This window comes from Ursus arctos, unplaced genomic scaffold (genome assembly GCF_023065955.2).
Source record: "Ursus arctos isolate Adak ecotype North America unplaced genomic scaffold, UrsArc2.0 scaffold_3, whole genome shotgun sequence".
Classification (NCBI taxonomy): domain Eukaryota; kingdom Metazoa; phylum Chordata; class Mammalia; order Carnivora; family Ursidae; genus Ursus; species Ursus arctos.
Window position 1 is genome coordinate 7,339,122 of NW_026622985.1, and position 14,765 is coordinate 7,353,886.

Consider the following 14,765-nt stretch of genomic DNA (forward strand, 5'->3'; position numbering starts at 1 on the left):
ACCCGTAGGCAGAAAGAGCTGCTGCACCGGGGTTGTGAGGGGTGGCTGATTATATACCATGGGGTTGGGGGAGGTAAGGAAAAAGGGAGGTTGAGGAAATACTTTCATATGTTAAAGAAGACTCACAAGATACCAGAGGCCTTGCCATTGTCAGGTTAAGGTTGTCTTTCCCTCTAGTAAGGCATTAACATGAAGATAGTTGGGAACTTCCTGGAGGCTGCAGATTATAAGGGCATTTAATTATATCTACATTCCCTTCTGGAAGCTAGGTTATTGATAGAAATGCTTCGCTCTTGTAAACTGCTAAGACATTTGTAAACTGAGGGAGACAAGTCTTGCAGGATTGTGGTCTCTATAGGTTAACTATTTCTTTGTCCTTTGGGGCAACCAGGAGTGCCTGAGGGATGTCGGGTACATCCCATGGTGGTGGGGGGGAGGGGTTGCGGGGTGTTTCTGCTTTGTCCTCAGCTTGCCTTCTGTTCCCTCATCATCACCCCAGCATCTACTTGTCCCTCTTCCTCTGCTCCTCCTCCCTCATCTCTAAAATAAATAATTAAAATCTTTAAAAAATAAAATAAAATAAACTTGCAACGGGAAAGACCAGTCAGGCAGGGAGACGGCTCTCGGGGTCTGCAGGGCTGTGGTTGGAGTGCCCACTCTCACAAAAGCAACGGATACTTACAGGTCTGGGTTTAAATCAGCACAGAGCGGATCTTGATCTCCAAACTTCCGCAAAAGCACGTGGGCGAGCTCCTGGCCCTCGCTCCCACTCCGGCTGCTGCTCATTGGAAGACAAAAGAAATAAGGCGGCCCTGTTAGTACTCGCTGGCAGAGATCACAGGACAGCACATCTTAGCTGAGCTGATCCAGCCAAATGATTCTTAGATGCATGATCACAGATAAAGCTAAGTGTTGAGTTTGTATAGTAAAGCCAAACCAGCAGTAAGATTAAGGATTTTCTCAAAAGCACAGAATTGTCCTCACAGACATGCATTGTTATATACTGATGTTCACAGTGCCTTATTGTTCTCATCTTTTCATTTCTTCTTATTATAATATTGCCATCTTTGGCATTTTTGCATGGTTTTTTAAAATGAATTTTACAGGCTACATAATAATTCATCACATTAAAATCTATTTTAAAAATTCTCTTAATGTTGGAACTCTGGTTTGGCTCAAATATTCTATTAGCTAACGCTGCAAAAGAACTTTGTATTTTTATGCTTTTTTTGTTTCTAAATGTGAGCTATATGGAACAACCACTCTCTTGATAAATCCCGTGTGTGCTTTACGTATACATTGAATTATAATATTTATTTCACTGGCACAAGCATCAGAAGTCAGGTAATAGGATAGGCAGTGTTGCTGAGAAACAACCAAGGTCACCAACACTTAATTTCCTTACTGAAGAAATCACCAGCGATAAGACACACTATTCCTCTAACTTAGGGGAGGTGTGGGAACAAACGATATTACATTTCATACATGGATTTTAAGAGACACCTTGACTTGAGAAAATGGAGAGGAAGAGATCCTTTAAATCTGTCTAAATTGGACGGATTGGGAGTGGCCTCATTTGAAGTAATTAAAACTCTGAATTACTTTATTTCTAAAAGAAAATAGGTTTATTACTTTCTAGAACTTACACCGTGTCATTTACAAAATGCTTCTGAATAGACATGGTTGGGAACACTTATCCCCAAGATAAAGAAAAATGATGTATTATTAGCATGATAGATTACTTATGTGTAAATGGCGGCCTCAAATCTCTTTGGAAAGAAGCAGCGCGGACATTAGCAAATGCACACAAAGGTTTATTGTAAAGAACTTAGAGCAGTAGCGTCCCTTAAGCAATGTAAGACCCTCAATGTCATGTTCAACCACGGCTTCTTCTGATTTGTTTATGGACAGTGAGATGCTGATTCCCAAATACTGCTCTGAATTGCTACTGGCAATCAAATACAGGGGTGGAGGTGGTCAGGCTTACCGCGCGCGTGCGCGCGCACACACACACACACACACACCCGTCCAGGAAGCACCAATAAAAGCCCAAAATGAGAAGGAACTTCAGTAATTCCCACAGTGCAGCCCTCTACCCAGATGAGATCTGACAAAGATCTCACATTTTCCTAATACCCTCACTGAGCCTCTAACTACCAATCTGATGTTTTCTCAGCTCCACATTTATCAGCGGCTCCTCCTTACCTTCCTCGTTACCTGTGCACCTTGCAATGGGAGCTAAGACCCCCTTCTTTCCTCAGGCCTTGCCATCTTTGGACAAATACTCCCAGAAGGCCGCACCCCGCCGCCGCCCCGCCCATCCGACCTGGCCCCGCCCAGCCAAACTCAACCCCCACCTGGCCCCACCTTGCCCCTCCCAGCCCCGCCCAACCGGCGCAGGACCAGACCAGACCAGCCCCTCCCCGCCCCATCTGCCCCACCCCTCCTGGCCCCGCCCAGTCCGACTAAACCGCCTTCTGATTGGGCAGCTCCTCCTTGGCCCAGCAGCTTCCCCACAAGTGCCTCCTCTTTCCCTGTACTTGGTTGTAAATCCTCTGCAGCATTTGAGCTCTGCCTGCCTTCTCCTGTGAGCCCTCCTCCGCCTCCTCTCTCTTCTATTGTTTCTGCCCAGCGGCCCCCAGGACGTCGCCACTGGCTTTTAACTGTGCGCCTCTCATCAAGGAAGAAAACCACCCAGGAGAGAAAGGACACCAAGCTTAGGTCCGCAGTTGGAACACAGTAGACTCGCAAAAATAATTCGTGGAACAAACTGAGATCTTACGATTGTGCTGAAATCACAGACCTAATCTTGCATCACTATCCAGATATTTTTACCTCCTTAAATGTGGTCTTCTTGACCTCTTAACTTTCAGAGAGGAGCAATTTTAACGGAAAAGAAAGACCGACTCATTACACCAAATTAGTTTTGTATTTCTGCTGAGCACGACTCTTTTCAGCCCCGTAACCTCGCGTAAGCTCAGGATACAAACACTGCTGTAGCGTCCAACACGGAGTAATTACTGCTAGGAAAATGCCATCTTCCCCACTGCATAAAATACAACAAAGGTTTTAAAGCGTTCAGGTGGTTTACAACTGGCCTAATAGGATTCCCCGCAGCTATGGACAGAAAGGCACAGTGATGAAGCGCGCTGGAATTTACGCCGAAGTCATGTCTCCTAACTAGGCGGTGTGACCCCGGCAGCAACAGCCTCCCAGTCTCCGACAAATGAGAAAACACTTTTACAAGGAAAGGGACATATTTTCCACTGAAATGTTGCCCATAAAAAAGAAAACATTATTTGTGGCATCTGTAGAAACACTCTGGATTGCTCTCTTTTGACCCATTCATCCAAGAACAAATATGAAAGTTTAAAATACTTTTTTCTGAAAAACATATATTGATCTATAAAGTGGTTTCCTTGGAATGATTACTAAGTGCAAGTTTAAAAGTTACGGTTTCCTTTCTACTAGATTTTTGCTTAGGTCTAGAGGTCACTGTTAAAAAAAAAAAAAAAAGGACTGGCTTTATATTGTTGCTGTTGTCTGAAGATTTAAATGCTTGTTCCTAAAACTATTGCTTTGTGTTTGTCTTCAAATTCTCGGCTATATTTTAAAGTGCTGTTAGAACCACGTGAAATCTGACCTTACAAAGACTCTAGGAAGTGAAAAGTAGTGTTTAATCCTGATTCCAGAGGCAGTTCCTGAACAGGATACTGTTTCTCTCTCCATGTTACTCACAAAATTTACTGTGCATCCCAGTGACCCAGGGGGCTTGTTGGAACAGATGTGTATGCCTAAACAGCACCCCAAAGGGGTTTCCTCTTGTTAATGAGAGCCCCCTGGACTGAAATCCACTGATCTGCTGAGAAAAAGATTAAAAAACAAAAACAAACAAAAAAAGATCCAACACTCTAAAAACAAAGAAGAAATCGTACAAGATTACAGACAGAAAACCTTATCTATGAAGGAAAGAGAACCAGGCAAACCAGACTCCGTGCCTGGAAGCTGCAAGGGGGGGCATTACCTACCATCTCCTGACAACTCTGAAAAGGACAGCATCCAGAAACACTGATAGCAAACCAAGGTATCATTCACAGAGACGGGCAGAAACAATGATATTTGCAGATCTGCAGGACTCCCAAGTGAACCAGAATGGAACACTTGAAAGAGATTGGGGTCACTGAGGAGGAGAGGGAACGTGTGTCAGGCAAAAACCTTGCACCTGCCAGCACACCTGTGAAAGCATTTATTATACTCCCCCAGTTTAGCTGATGTGCATCGTTAAGATCCTATGCAGCATAAGGATTCTTAGACTAGTGGGAATATGCATGTGAACGGGAGCAGAATATGGCACCCCGAAATATGCCTTTTGGGCATAAATATTTTCTTGAGCTGGCTATTTTTAAGAAGTACATAAAAGCACTGAAGAGGATACGTATGTGCAAGATTGTAAACACTTTGAAAACATTTGGCATTATCTCCTAAAGTAGAATATTCACATACTTGTGCAACCGATCAGCAATTACATTTCTCAAACTACCCATGAGAAGCTCTTATATATGCATAACTGGAGTCGTGTCTTAGAATATTCTAGAATGTTCATGAAGCACTGTTCACAATCAAAAAAAAAAAAAACCTGGAAGGAGCTCCTAATTAACAGTCCATTATTAAGAAAGAAGATTAATAAACTGTGGTATGTCCATACAGTGGAACAGTGTCCAATATTCACAACAAGCGATATGCAGAAACATGCAACAACATAGAAGAGTCTTAGTGATGCACTGTGAAGTGAAAAAGGTCATTCTCAGATGCAGGAGAGTCTTTTGTACGCTTCACAACAGATAAAGAATTGGAATGTGATTAGACCAGAGGCAGAGGGATGGGCTAATGGGGTACGGAATATACGTTCAGTCCTAGACTCGACGGGCTTCAGAGAGATGTTCATTACATAATTGAATCCAAGGAAGCAAACAGAGGAAAGCAGGCTCCGTGTGGCCAGTTCAACATATTAAATCTCGGAGACGTTTACAGAGAAGGAACCTATTTAACTTTGGTTTGCAAGCTCAATCAATCCCAACAGGAAGATGGCATCTCTTTAGCAACAGAATGGATATCCAAAGGTACAGCGCTGACCCCGACCCCGTGAAACAACCATTTAAGGAATGCCATTGTAAACTAAACCCGATTAGATCACTGCCCACATTTTACAACCTCTTAACACCCCTCTTCATTGTGCTTGCAGGATAAAGACTTCTATGTGAAAGCTTGGAATGCCTTCCAACACCTGCCAGAAAACAAAGACTTTGGCTGGACCTCGTTACTCTTCATATCGACTCATACTTCTTCCTCTATCTGGGGAAATATTTTCTCCTACCTGCCGGGGGAGCACCTAGTTATCACTGAGGCGACCCAGTTCAGGTGTGAAAGCCTTTAGAAGGCTTTCCTGGACACCCCCAGATGGAGCACCCTACCCCGTCCACTTTGGCACAACCCCACACTGTATATCTATGCCTGTCATAGCATTTATAAGACTTCCTTGGCCATCTGTTTGTAGGATTATCTCTCAGCTCGACTGTGAGCTTTCTGAGGGTCAGACTTGTGTCTTTCTGTATGTTCGTGGGATGAGAATTAGATCCAGAAAGGCTTTCCATCTTGCTCCCACGAGCTGGTGTCAGCTGAGGAATTAATTCACCTAGCACGCATGAGCGCCGTGTCTTCAGGATGAGGACCTGGTCAGCAATGACTCTTTTTTGTTTATTTCCATCTCATCGCACTAAGAGGACAAATTCCCTAACTACCAGTGATTCATGAAACACTGAAGCCAGTTGGGTCGGGCTGAGAGACCGTTCACATGCAGACTGTGGGAGGAGTAAAATGCCTCTTAAGTTCAAGGTTGGGGAGAGAATAAAGGAAAGGAAATCATCTGTGCGCAAATATTTTAGCGACACCTGGTCCGTGCAGGGCACTATCCAGGGACAGTGTATAGACTGTCAACTCCATCTGAGCGATTTTGTTTGCCATCTGTTTTCTCCCACTGGACTGTGAGCTCTGAGGAAGCCAAAGCTGGGTATGGAACAGGTGCGGTGAAGAACACGGACGCTGGGTAAGAACACTGAGGTCCCCACTTGGACGAGATTTCATAATGTAATCATGTGTACGTTGAACTGGGAAAGAAACAGCCATACAAAAGAGTGGGCCAAAGAATGCTCCTGGGCTCGCAGGTTGGGGGGGCAAGGTCAGGACTGAGTTTGGATGTCCATAGGCTAGACAAAGCCGAGTGCAGGGGAATGGACCGAGTAGATAAGAAAAAGGCAGCCAGAACATGAGGGGTGAAGGGCAATGAGCACCTCAAACGTTATTCTGCTAGTAGCACATTTTTCAGAGTCCGTGGGGGACTGCCACGTGCCTTCCCCAGGCCATCCAGAAGCACAGATGATGGATTAGGTCCACTCCAGGGTATAATGACAGCTGTCACTGAGTACTTAATTTCTGCCAGGACATAGACCCATTGCTTTCCATTCACCATCTCTTTGAATTGTCCAAACAAAATAACGTGCTCCCATGCTCTCATAGGATAAAGATAGGCGGTACATGGGAGGAGTCGCACAGGCGTACAGACAAGAACATCTCTTAGGAAATGTTCAAGGTGAATGTCGAGACATCACTAGCTACCTTTGCTCACATGGGAACAGTAGTTTGCATATACCACATTCCAGTTACCACCTTGCAAACCATGGCGGGTGTTTTCCAGATGTCAGACAGCTGATGCATGTAGACCAACAATCTCTGTTAGTCTTCAACTCGTTTTCATTTCTGATTATCCTTCTGTACGTGGGGCCTGTTTTCTATAGAAAGCCAAGTTACTCTTTTTTCAAAAAGCAACTAAAACTTTGGCCCAGTTCAATGGCATTGGCTAAGGAAGGTGCTATGAAAAAGTGGAGGGGGATGAACAGCAGTCCCCCCAAATTTCATGCCCTTCCAGAAGACCATACATAATGTGATCTTATGTGGAAATAGGGTCTTTGGAGATGTAGTCAGTTAAGATGAGATCATACAGGATTGGGGTGGGCTTACTCCAATATGGCGGAGGCCCTTACAGGAATTGGAAAATTTGGCCACAGAGATGTGAAGAGAGAAGACAGTGTGAAGACAGAGGCAGAGTGGAGGGATGCCCCTCAAGTCCCAGGTCTTCTTCTGGCTGGGACCAGGTGGAGAAAGCAGATGACTGCTTGGTGGTGGGAACAAAGCAGTGGACTACGGGCCGGAGTGAGGTCCATGTTCATGTGGGATCCCGTGGGTTTTCCCTATGGGGTGAACTTCAGAGTGCATCAGGAATACTCCTTCCTATAAGGACCAAGGACCCAGCCCAGAAGCTGGGACCATGGAATCTCCTCTAGACATTTTCAACCACATGTAGACAGCCATCTTTCCACAGTCCATGTTTTGTTTGCACCTCCAAGAAGAGACCTGTCCGAGATAATTCCTGAAAGACTTTTCCTGCTACATTTTATTTTGATGGTTGAATTCAACGTCACAAGTACTTAATGAAAGTGACCTTTTCTAGACACTGTGGCAAGAGCTACCCTTACAGGGATGAGTGGGCCTTGATCCTGACCCTCAAGGAAGGCACGGATCTATAGCCACAGGTTAAACCACAGCGAGAGCCACGTGGCGTGATGGACACATAGAGGAGAGAGCAGAGGCTGAGGGTCCCTGCAGGAGGGACTTCGGAGCCAGATTTTAAAGTGTTCTTATTTCCAGGGTACCTGGGTGGCTAAGTCGGTTAAGTGTCTGCCTTCGGCTCAGGTCATGATCCTGGAGTCCTAGGATTGAGTCCCACATTGGGCTCCTTGCTCAGCAGGGAATCTGCTTCTCCCTCTTCCTCTGCCACTCCCCCTGCTCATGCTCTCTCTCTCTCTAATAAAATTTTTTTAAAAAGTGCAGAGCCCCAGGTACCTGGAGCAGCAGACACTGCACAGAAACCTGAAGGACTGGAAGGCCAGGCTCAGTTGAACAGTTATCATCCCACGGGCCACGGGGAGCGACTCTCGGACCTCCAGCTGGGTCTTCGGGTTTACCCCCTGCTTGGGGTACAGAGCAGACAAAGTGTGCTAAGTGTGGCGAGGCTGCTTTGCTCATGACTGGATTGCCATCTTCCTGCCTCCCTGGGGCCTCTCTGTGCCAGCCCCCAACAAGCCCAGAGCCCCCACCTCCTCTCTGTTTCACAGTTCGCAGTGGGGATGGGGAGTTTCTGAAGCCCTCTGAAAACAGCAGTCAGATAGCAAGTTGATTGAGGATTAAACGGAGCCAGAAGCATGGGTCATGAAATGACTGGTTAGAACTCAAGCCAGCCCAGACACACTCCCCCATTTGGCTCTTGCCCTCGCAGGTGTACAAAACACAGCGTTGAGAATGGCCGTCTTCCTCAGCCTCTCAGCCTTGCATGAGGCAGGCCCGGCCCCCCACCCGGCCGCCAAGGCATTTGAGTCAGAGGCCTCCAGGCTACAGACTGAGCCACCAAAGCCCTGGGTTCTCTGGGCTCACAGAGCACAAAATCCTCTGTGAGCGGTACGGACACTGCCTGCTCATATCTCTTATAGAAGAGAAGTTCCCCAGTGCACTTCTTTTGGCTTGTGTTTTCATGAAAATTGGTATTCCTCAAGAAATCTTAGGGAGATTTAATGTAGGCATATAATTGCATTTTCTCAACTCTTAAGATTTTAGGGATGTGAGGCTGTATCGAGAATGTGCAATCGAAGTCAGTGCAGAGACAACGTACCTAACGGATTTTGAAACTGCATGCAGGCCTGCACGAAACACCTGTTAACCAGGAGTTATGCTAAAGAGAAAGTAAGGAGCCGTAATGCCTGGGGGTTGGGGGGGGGGGGTTGCTCAATTCGGTGAAGCATCTGCCTTCCACTCAGGTCATGATCCCCAGGTCCTGGGATCGAGTCCCTCGTCTGGCTCCCTGCTCAGCGGGAAGTCTGCTTCTCCCTCTTCTGCTCCCTTTGCTTGTGCTCTCTGTCAAATAAATAAAATCTTTACCAAAAAAAAAGACACGAGACCATAGGTACCTACTCGCAAAGCTCCCAAGAGCTTTTCCTTTAGGAAGCCCAACTCCTCAGTGGAAAAAAAAAAAAATATGATGTATCACCCCATGGAGATTGCTCACAAATGTTACAAAATGGGGATATGCCCACATCTGAAGCAACAAGCATGAGAGCAGGGTGAACTGGGGCCAGCAAGCGTGTGTGCACGCACACGTGCGCAGGAAATCGGGAGGAATATAGCAGTGAAAAGCCGTTCCACACTGAGAATCATTCTTGTGCTAAGAGTCAGACCATGATGCTCAAATCCAATACAGACGGAATTGTCAGATAATTTATCAGCTGCTGGAGGAGGCATTTAAGAGGAAGGCGGACATGGATGGTATGTGGGCCAAGATAATAGTCTGCTTTCCTGGGGCGCCTGGGTGGCACAGCGGTTAAGCGTCTGCCTTCGGCTCAGGGCGTGATCCCGGCGTTCTGGGATCGAGTCCCACATCAGGCTCCTCCGCTGGGAGCCTGCTTCTTCCTCTCCCACTCCCCCTGCTTGTGTTCCCTCTCTCGCTGTCTGTCCATCTCTGTCAAATAAATAAATAAAATCTTTAAAAAAAAATTATAAAAAAAAAATAGTCTGCTTTCCCCAGCAGACCAGGGCACCCAGCACACGGGAGAAAAGCAGTGATTTCGGGGGTGGGTACTGACCAAGAGCAGTTGTACCTTCCGAGAAGGGGCTACTCACCCTCCTCCCTCTGATTTCAGGCAGCCACAAGATAACCAGCAGAAGGAGAAGTTTCCATCCGTACGGATGATTTCTGGCAGCCTCTCACCTTCTGCCTCGCAACTAACGAAGCTACTAGTCTACCAAACGACAGTGTAAAATTGTCCTTTCGTTTGAGGATGGAACGCAAGAACAGAAGAGGGGCATAGTGATCTCGGACGATGCACACACCTGTGACAGGTGGAAGTCCACCTGTGAGGATAAGAAGATAAAGGACCAGAGACAAAGGCTCCTCAGCCTCATAGTTCATGTCAACATTCTGAAAAATGAAAATAAACACACATTCTCATTGAAAAGACTTACTCTAGGAAATGGAAGGAATTCGGGGTGCTGGGGGTATATCAGTCAGGCGTCCAACTCTTGATGTCAGTGCAGGTCATGATCTCAGGGTCATGAGATCGAGCCCAGAGTCCAGCTCCCTGCTGGGCGTGGAGCCTGCTTAAGATTCTTTCTTTCCGGGGCGCCTGTGTGGCTCAGTCAGTGAAGTGTCTACCTTGGCTCAGGTCATGATCTCAGGGTCTGGGATTGAGTCCTCATTGGGCTCCCTGCTCAAAGGGGAGCCTCTGGTCCCTCTCCCTCTGCCTGCCCCTCCCCCTGCTTGTACGCTCTCTCTCTCTCAAATAAATAAAATCTTAAAAAAAAAGAGAGAGAGAGAGAAAAGAAAGCTCTCTGCCTTCTCCCTTATTTGCCTGAAAGCAGGACATAACTCTGTAAGTGCCCTTCTCTCCTCCGCACCAGGACAGACAGAAGTCAGTCCCCGGCGACAGTTCTCGGCCCCTATCAGCCGAGATACACAGCCAGTGGGCGTGTATGACAAGCATCACTAACTAGCTCTGTGGGATGCGTTCTTTTATGTCTGCCCGCCCACAACTGGCTGCTCCTAAGCTCAAAGCCCTTTCCCTTTGGTCTGTCCTGCCACTAAAAAGTTACGATTCCTTTGCTATGATGCAGGATCAGCCCAAGTTCTCAGCACCATCTTGCGCCACTCATCGCCGGGTACTGCCCTGCGTACGTACTCTGCACATGGTAATAAACATGTTTGCTTGCCTCTTGGGGAAAAAAAAACAATAAAATAAAATATCTCTAACTCTCAGGCTCCAAATGCTTTTGGAGTTGTATGACTTCTCTGCAAAACGCATGCTGGGAGAGCAGGGAAGATGCTTTCAGATGAAAAAAACACACAGTTGCCAAATTAATTATGCAGTGGAGAAGGCGAATGGCTGTTTCAATGAAGTGGAAGGGGAGCCCGTGGAATACGCACCGTGCAGAGGTTCTCCCTCCACTCAGGAGGAAGGGACGGGGAGATGACGACGGGAGGAAGAGAGGATGAAGGGGCAGTCGGTCAGGAGTCATGATGTGGCAACGTGGGACACACTTGTATGATGTATGTGGCATTTGATATATTCAATATAGAGAGTGAAATTTCAAGTAACGAGAAATAACTGAGAACATGAAACCTCAATATAGCCATCAAAGAGCTGCCTAACGAAGCAATGAGAGCCCAGATGTGGAAATAACAGGACAGTGAGAATGTGGAGAAATGCATTCCCTCCTCTCCACTCCCACCCCCCCCACAGGAATGTAGGGATTTGGGCCTGTTCTGTTCGTTCAGGTGTAGCTGCCACCAAAAACAGCATGTGACAGGGCCCCATGGATGGCTCAGCTCATGGGGCACCCAACTCCTGATTTCAGCTCAGTCTGATCTCAGAGTGGTGGGATCGAGCCGGGTATCGGCCTCCACGCTCAGTGCAGAGTCTGCTGGAGATTCTCTCTCCCTCTGTCCCTCCCCCTGCTCTCTCCCTCTCTCTCTTTCTCTCTCTTAAATAAATGAAAGCTTCAAAAAAAATTAAAAAGCATGTGGCATACAGTAGGTGCATAATAAATACTTGTGAGTAAAAGAATCGATGATTTTCTGGGATTATAAACTGATGCACATTGATAGGAATAATTTGGCAATATCTACCTTAAAAATGCTAATGCTTGTTGCCCCCAAAACGTGTGAAGGGAATGTATGATAATGGAAACAATTAGACAGGGGCACGAATCCAAATGAAGGTTCCTACAGAATTGCCTTTATAGGAAAATTGCTTAAATAAATAAATAAAACTGTATGCATCCCCAAGAGAGATCTTTCAAATAAATTATGACACCTCCATGCATCATACTGTTGCACACCCTGAAAATGGGTGATGTTGGGGCTCCTGGGTGGCTCAGTCCACTGAGCATCTTACTCTTGATTTCGGCTCAGCTCGTGATCTCAGGATTGTGGGATCAAGCCCCACATCAGGCTCTGTGCTCAGCAGGGAGTCTGCTTGAGATTCTCTTTCTCTCTCTCTCTCTCCCTGTGTCCCACCTCCCACACTCTTTCCCTCTCTCTCTAAAACAAATGAATAAATCTTAAAAAAAAAAAAAAAAAAGAAAAGAAAAGAAAAAAGAAAAAGAAAATGTTCGACACGGTAGCTGGTGCTGGTAGGATTACCCGTGAAGTTGTTTTATTATTTTGGCTAGCCTGCATTTTCTGTTACATTTGTCAAGAAACACATTTTATAATTAAACAACTCAGGACAGTTACTGCTCCTTCCCACTTGAGGAGTGTGGCAGAGATGGGAACATTGGGCCAGAACGCAGTAGTGGACACTCTGTCCTTTTGGTCTGTTCCTTTAAAACACTTCGGAGAAGAAGCTGAGGGCAGGAAAATACAATATCTAGCCAGAAGGAAAAGGAGCCGACTTGCAGAGGGAATACTTGGGGCCTGCACACATTTCTCCAAACAGAGCTATTGCAGGGTTCTCTTTGAGTTAAACCCAGACTCTACGGAGCATAAGGACACACAGAGGAAAAATACAATTAACCAAAGGACCCAGAAACAAACTGGACAGTTGACCATCAATTTTGCCTTCTCTGCTTGTATTTGTTTAAACCTAAGTGCAAATTACACATCGTTGTAAAAGTAACAAATATTAGCAAGCACGAAGAATCCAGCTAATGAAGCTCGTTATTTTAGTAAAGACAAGTATTTGACAAAGGCAGAGCACATCGTGTCCTCCACACCATGAGCCGCCTGGTTAACATGCCCTGTGCCCGGTCCCCGCTCCCCAGATGTGTGAGCCTCACCTTCCAGAAAGAGAACGGTGCCTGGTCAGCGTTCAGGGTGATGATGCTCCGTCGTGGGGCAGAGCTCAGGGGAGAGAAACTCGCCTCAGTCTGGGAGGGAGCCAGCTCAGTCCCCTCCGTCAGGCCCCCGGTAGTAAAACTAAACCCCTGAGAACACCCTATGCAAATTCACCTGTCTGCAAGACTCCGAATTCAAGGGCAGCAAGCCTGGACCTCCTCTAGCCTGGGGGTGCACACACGCTCCTTCCCACCCCGAGAGAAAAGTCAGACCTGTCTCTGCAGAGAGGGGCGTGCACGTCCCGGCCGTTGCCCCGGAGCAAACCTGAAGGGTTCCGTGAAACACAATAATCCCTCTTATCCGCGGCTTTGGTTGTGGATAGCCTGCAGGCTGTGAGCAGCTGCTCCCGCAGACAGACCTCCTGCCTATTCACTTACCTGACCTCATGACATCAGCACAAGAACTAGGGTGGGCACAGGACAGCGAGATACTCAGAGCGCACATTCATGTCACTTTATAGTCTATTGTCATAAGTGTTCTGTTATTGCTGTTGTTAGTCTCTGCCTGCGCCTGGTTCAGGAATTCAACTGCAGCGTAGCTATGTAGGCATCGATAGGAAAGAAAATGGTCTATGTAGCATTCGCTACAGTCCCTGAGCTTACGCTCTTGAACCCGGTGCTCCAGAATCATGAAACCTCGCGTAGAGTTGAGATTCTTAAAAGTATCAAAGCTACTGGGGCACCTAGGTGGCTCAGTCGGTGAGGTGTCTGCCTTCAGCTCAGGTCATGATCTCAGAGTCCCGCATCAGCTCCCTGCTCAGAGGGGAGTCTGCTTCTTCCTCTGCTCCTCTGCCCATCCCCCCTGTTCGTGAACGCATGCTCTCACTCTCGAATAAATAAATAAAATCTTAAAAAAAAAAAAAGGATCAAAGCTACTATTATTCATAATCCTGACATAATTTGGAAGGAAAAGAGGGGGGAAAAAGTTCTTACCTGAAAAAGTAAGCTTCGGCCCTGTCGTAATGGCCCGGTGTTAGTTTGAGGGGCAGGTAGTCAATGGCCAGAGGCCTCACCATGAACAAGGCCATGGCCAAGGCCACGAAGAGGACGGGCAGCAGCAGGTTGGAGAGGGCGCCCTTCCAGGCCCGGCGCGTGTGGCGGAGCCGCTTGCCCAGGAGGGCCACAGCCTGAGCCAGAGGCCGCGGGCTGCCCCATGTGTGCGGGGTCCCTGCTGGGGCGCCACCTGCAGAGACAGGGACATGCAGCCAGCCTGAGGCCAGGGGACACCCCCCCCCCACACACACACACACACACGCACACTGCCCGGGTTCTGCAGACCCCTCCAGGGGCTTACAGACGGCCCTGGCAGGTCGCGGGGCAGGAGCACCCCGGTTCCAACTCCCCGCACTGAGTGGGACACTGCAAATTTATATGCACAGGACGTCTTGTGACCTGATGGGGCAAGGACGGAGTTCTCCTGGGAATCCCTCTCTGATCCTGCTTCCGACGGGAGCCTTGAGCTTGTTTTGTTGGAGAAAATGCAGCGTGCTCCTGAGTGTGGGTTCCTACCCAGCAGCAGCGGCACTCCTGTCTCCGCAGGCACATGCCAGAGGGGGTGGAGTGGTGCATATGGAGCCAACCCCCTCTGCTGCCTCCCTTCTCCTGCTCCACCTCTCTGTTCTCACAGCCCTGTCCTTCCTGAGGATGCCCCAGGTCATATCCAGGTCAGGGTCAGGAGGCATCATCCCCCCAGCCCTGGGGCCTATTTCCCCTGCCCTGTGGGGGCGTCCCTGGTGGAGAGGAGGCCAGCGTGGCCTCCAGGGGCGTGTCTC

At 47.6% G+C, this 14,765-nt stretch overlaps 1 protein-coding gene across 1 annotated transcript in view; it reads right to left on the bottom strand.

Annotated features, from left to right (window-relative positions):
- The window catches only part of ABCA13 (ATP binding cassette subfamily A member 13), a 357,421-nt gene that overhangs the window by 136,890 nt on the left and 205,766 nt on the right, over nt 1–14,765 (bottom strand). Inside the window, exons 43-44 of the mRNA XM_057304334.1 lie at nt 13,927–14,176; nt 683–775 (exon numbers count right to left, since the gene is read on the bottom strand). Coding sequence (XP_057160317.1) covers nt 683–775; nt 13,927–14,176 — 343 coding nt within the window. The remainder of the gene's footprint in view (nt 1–682; nt 776–13,926; nt 14,177–14,765) is intronic.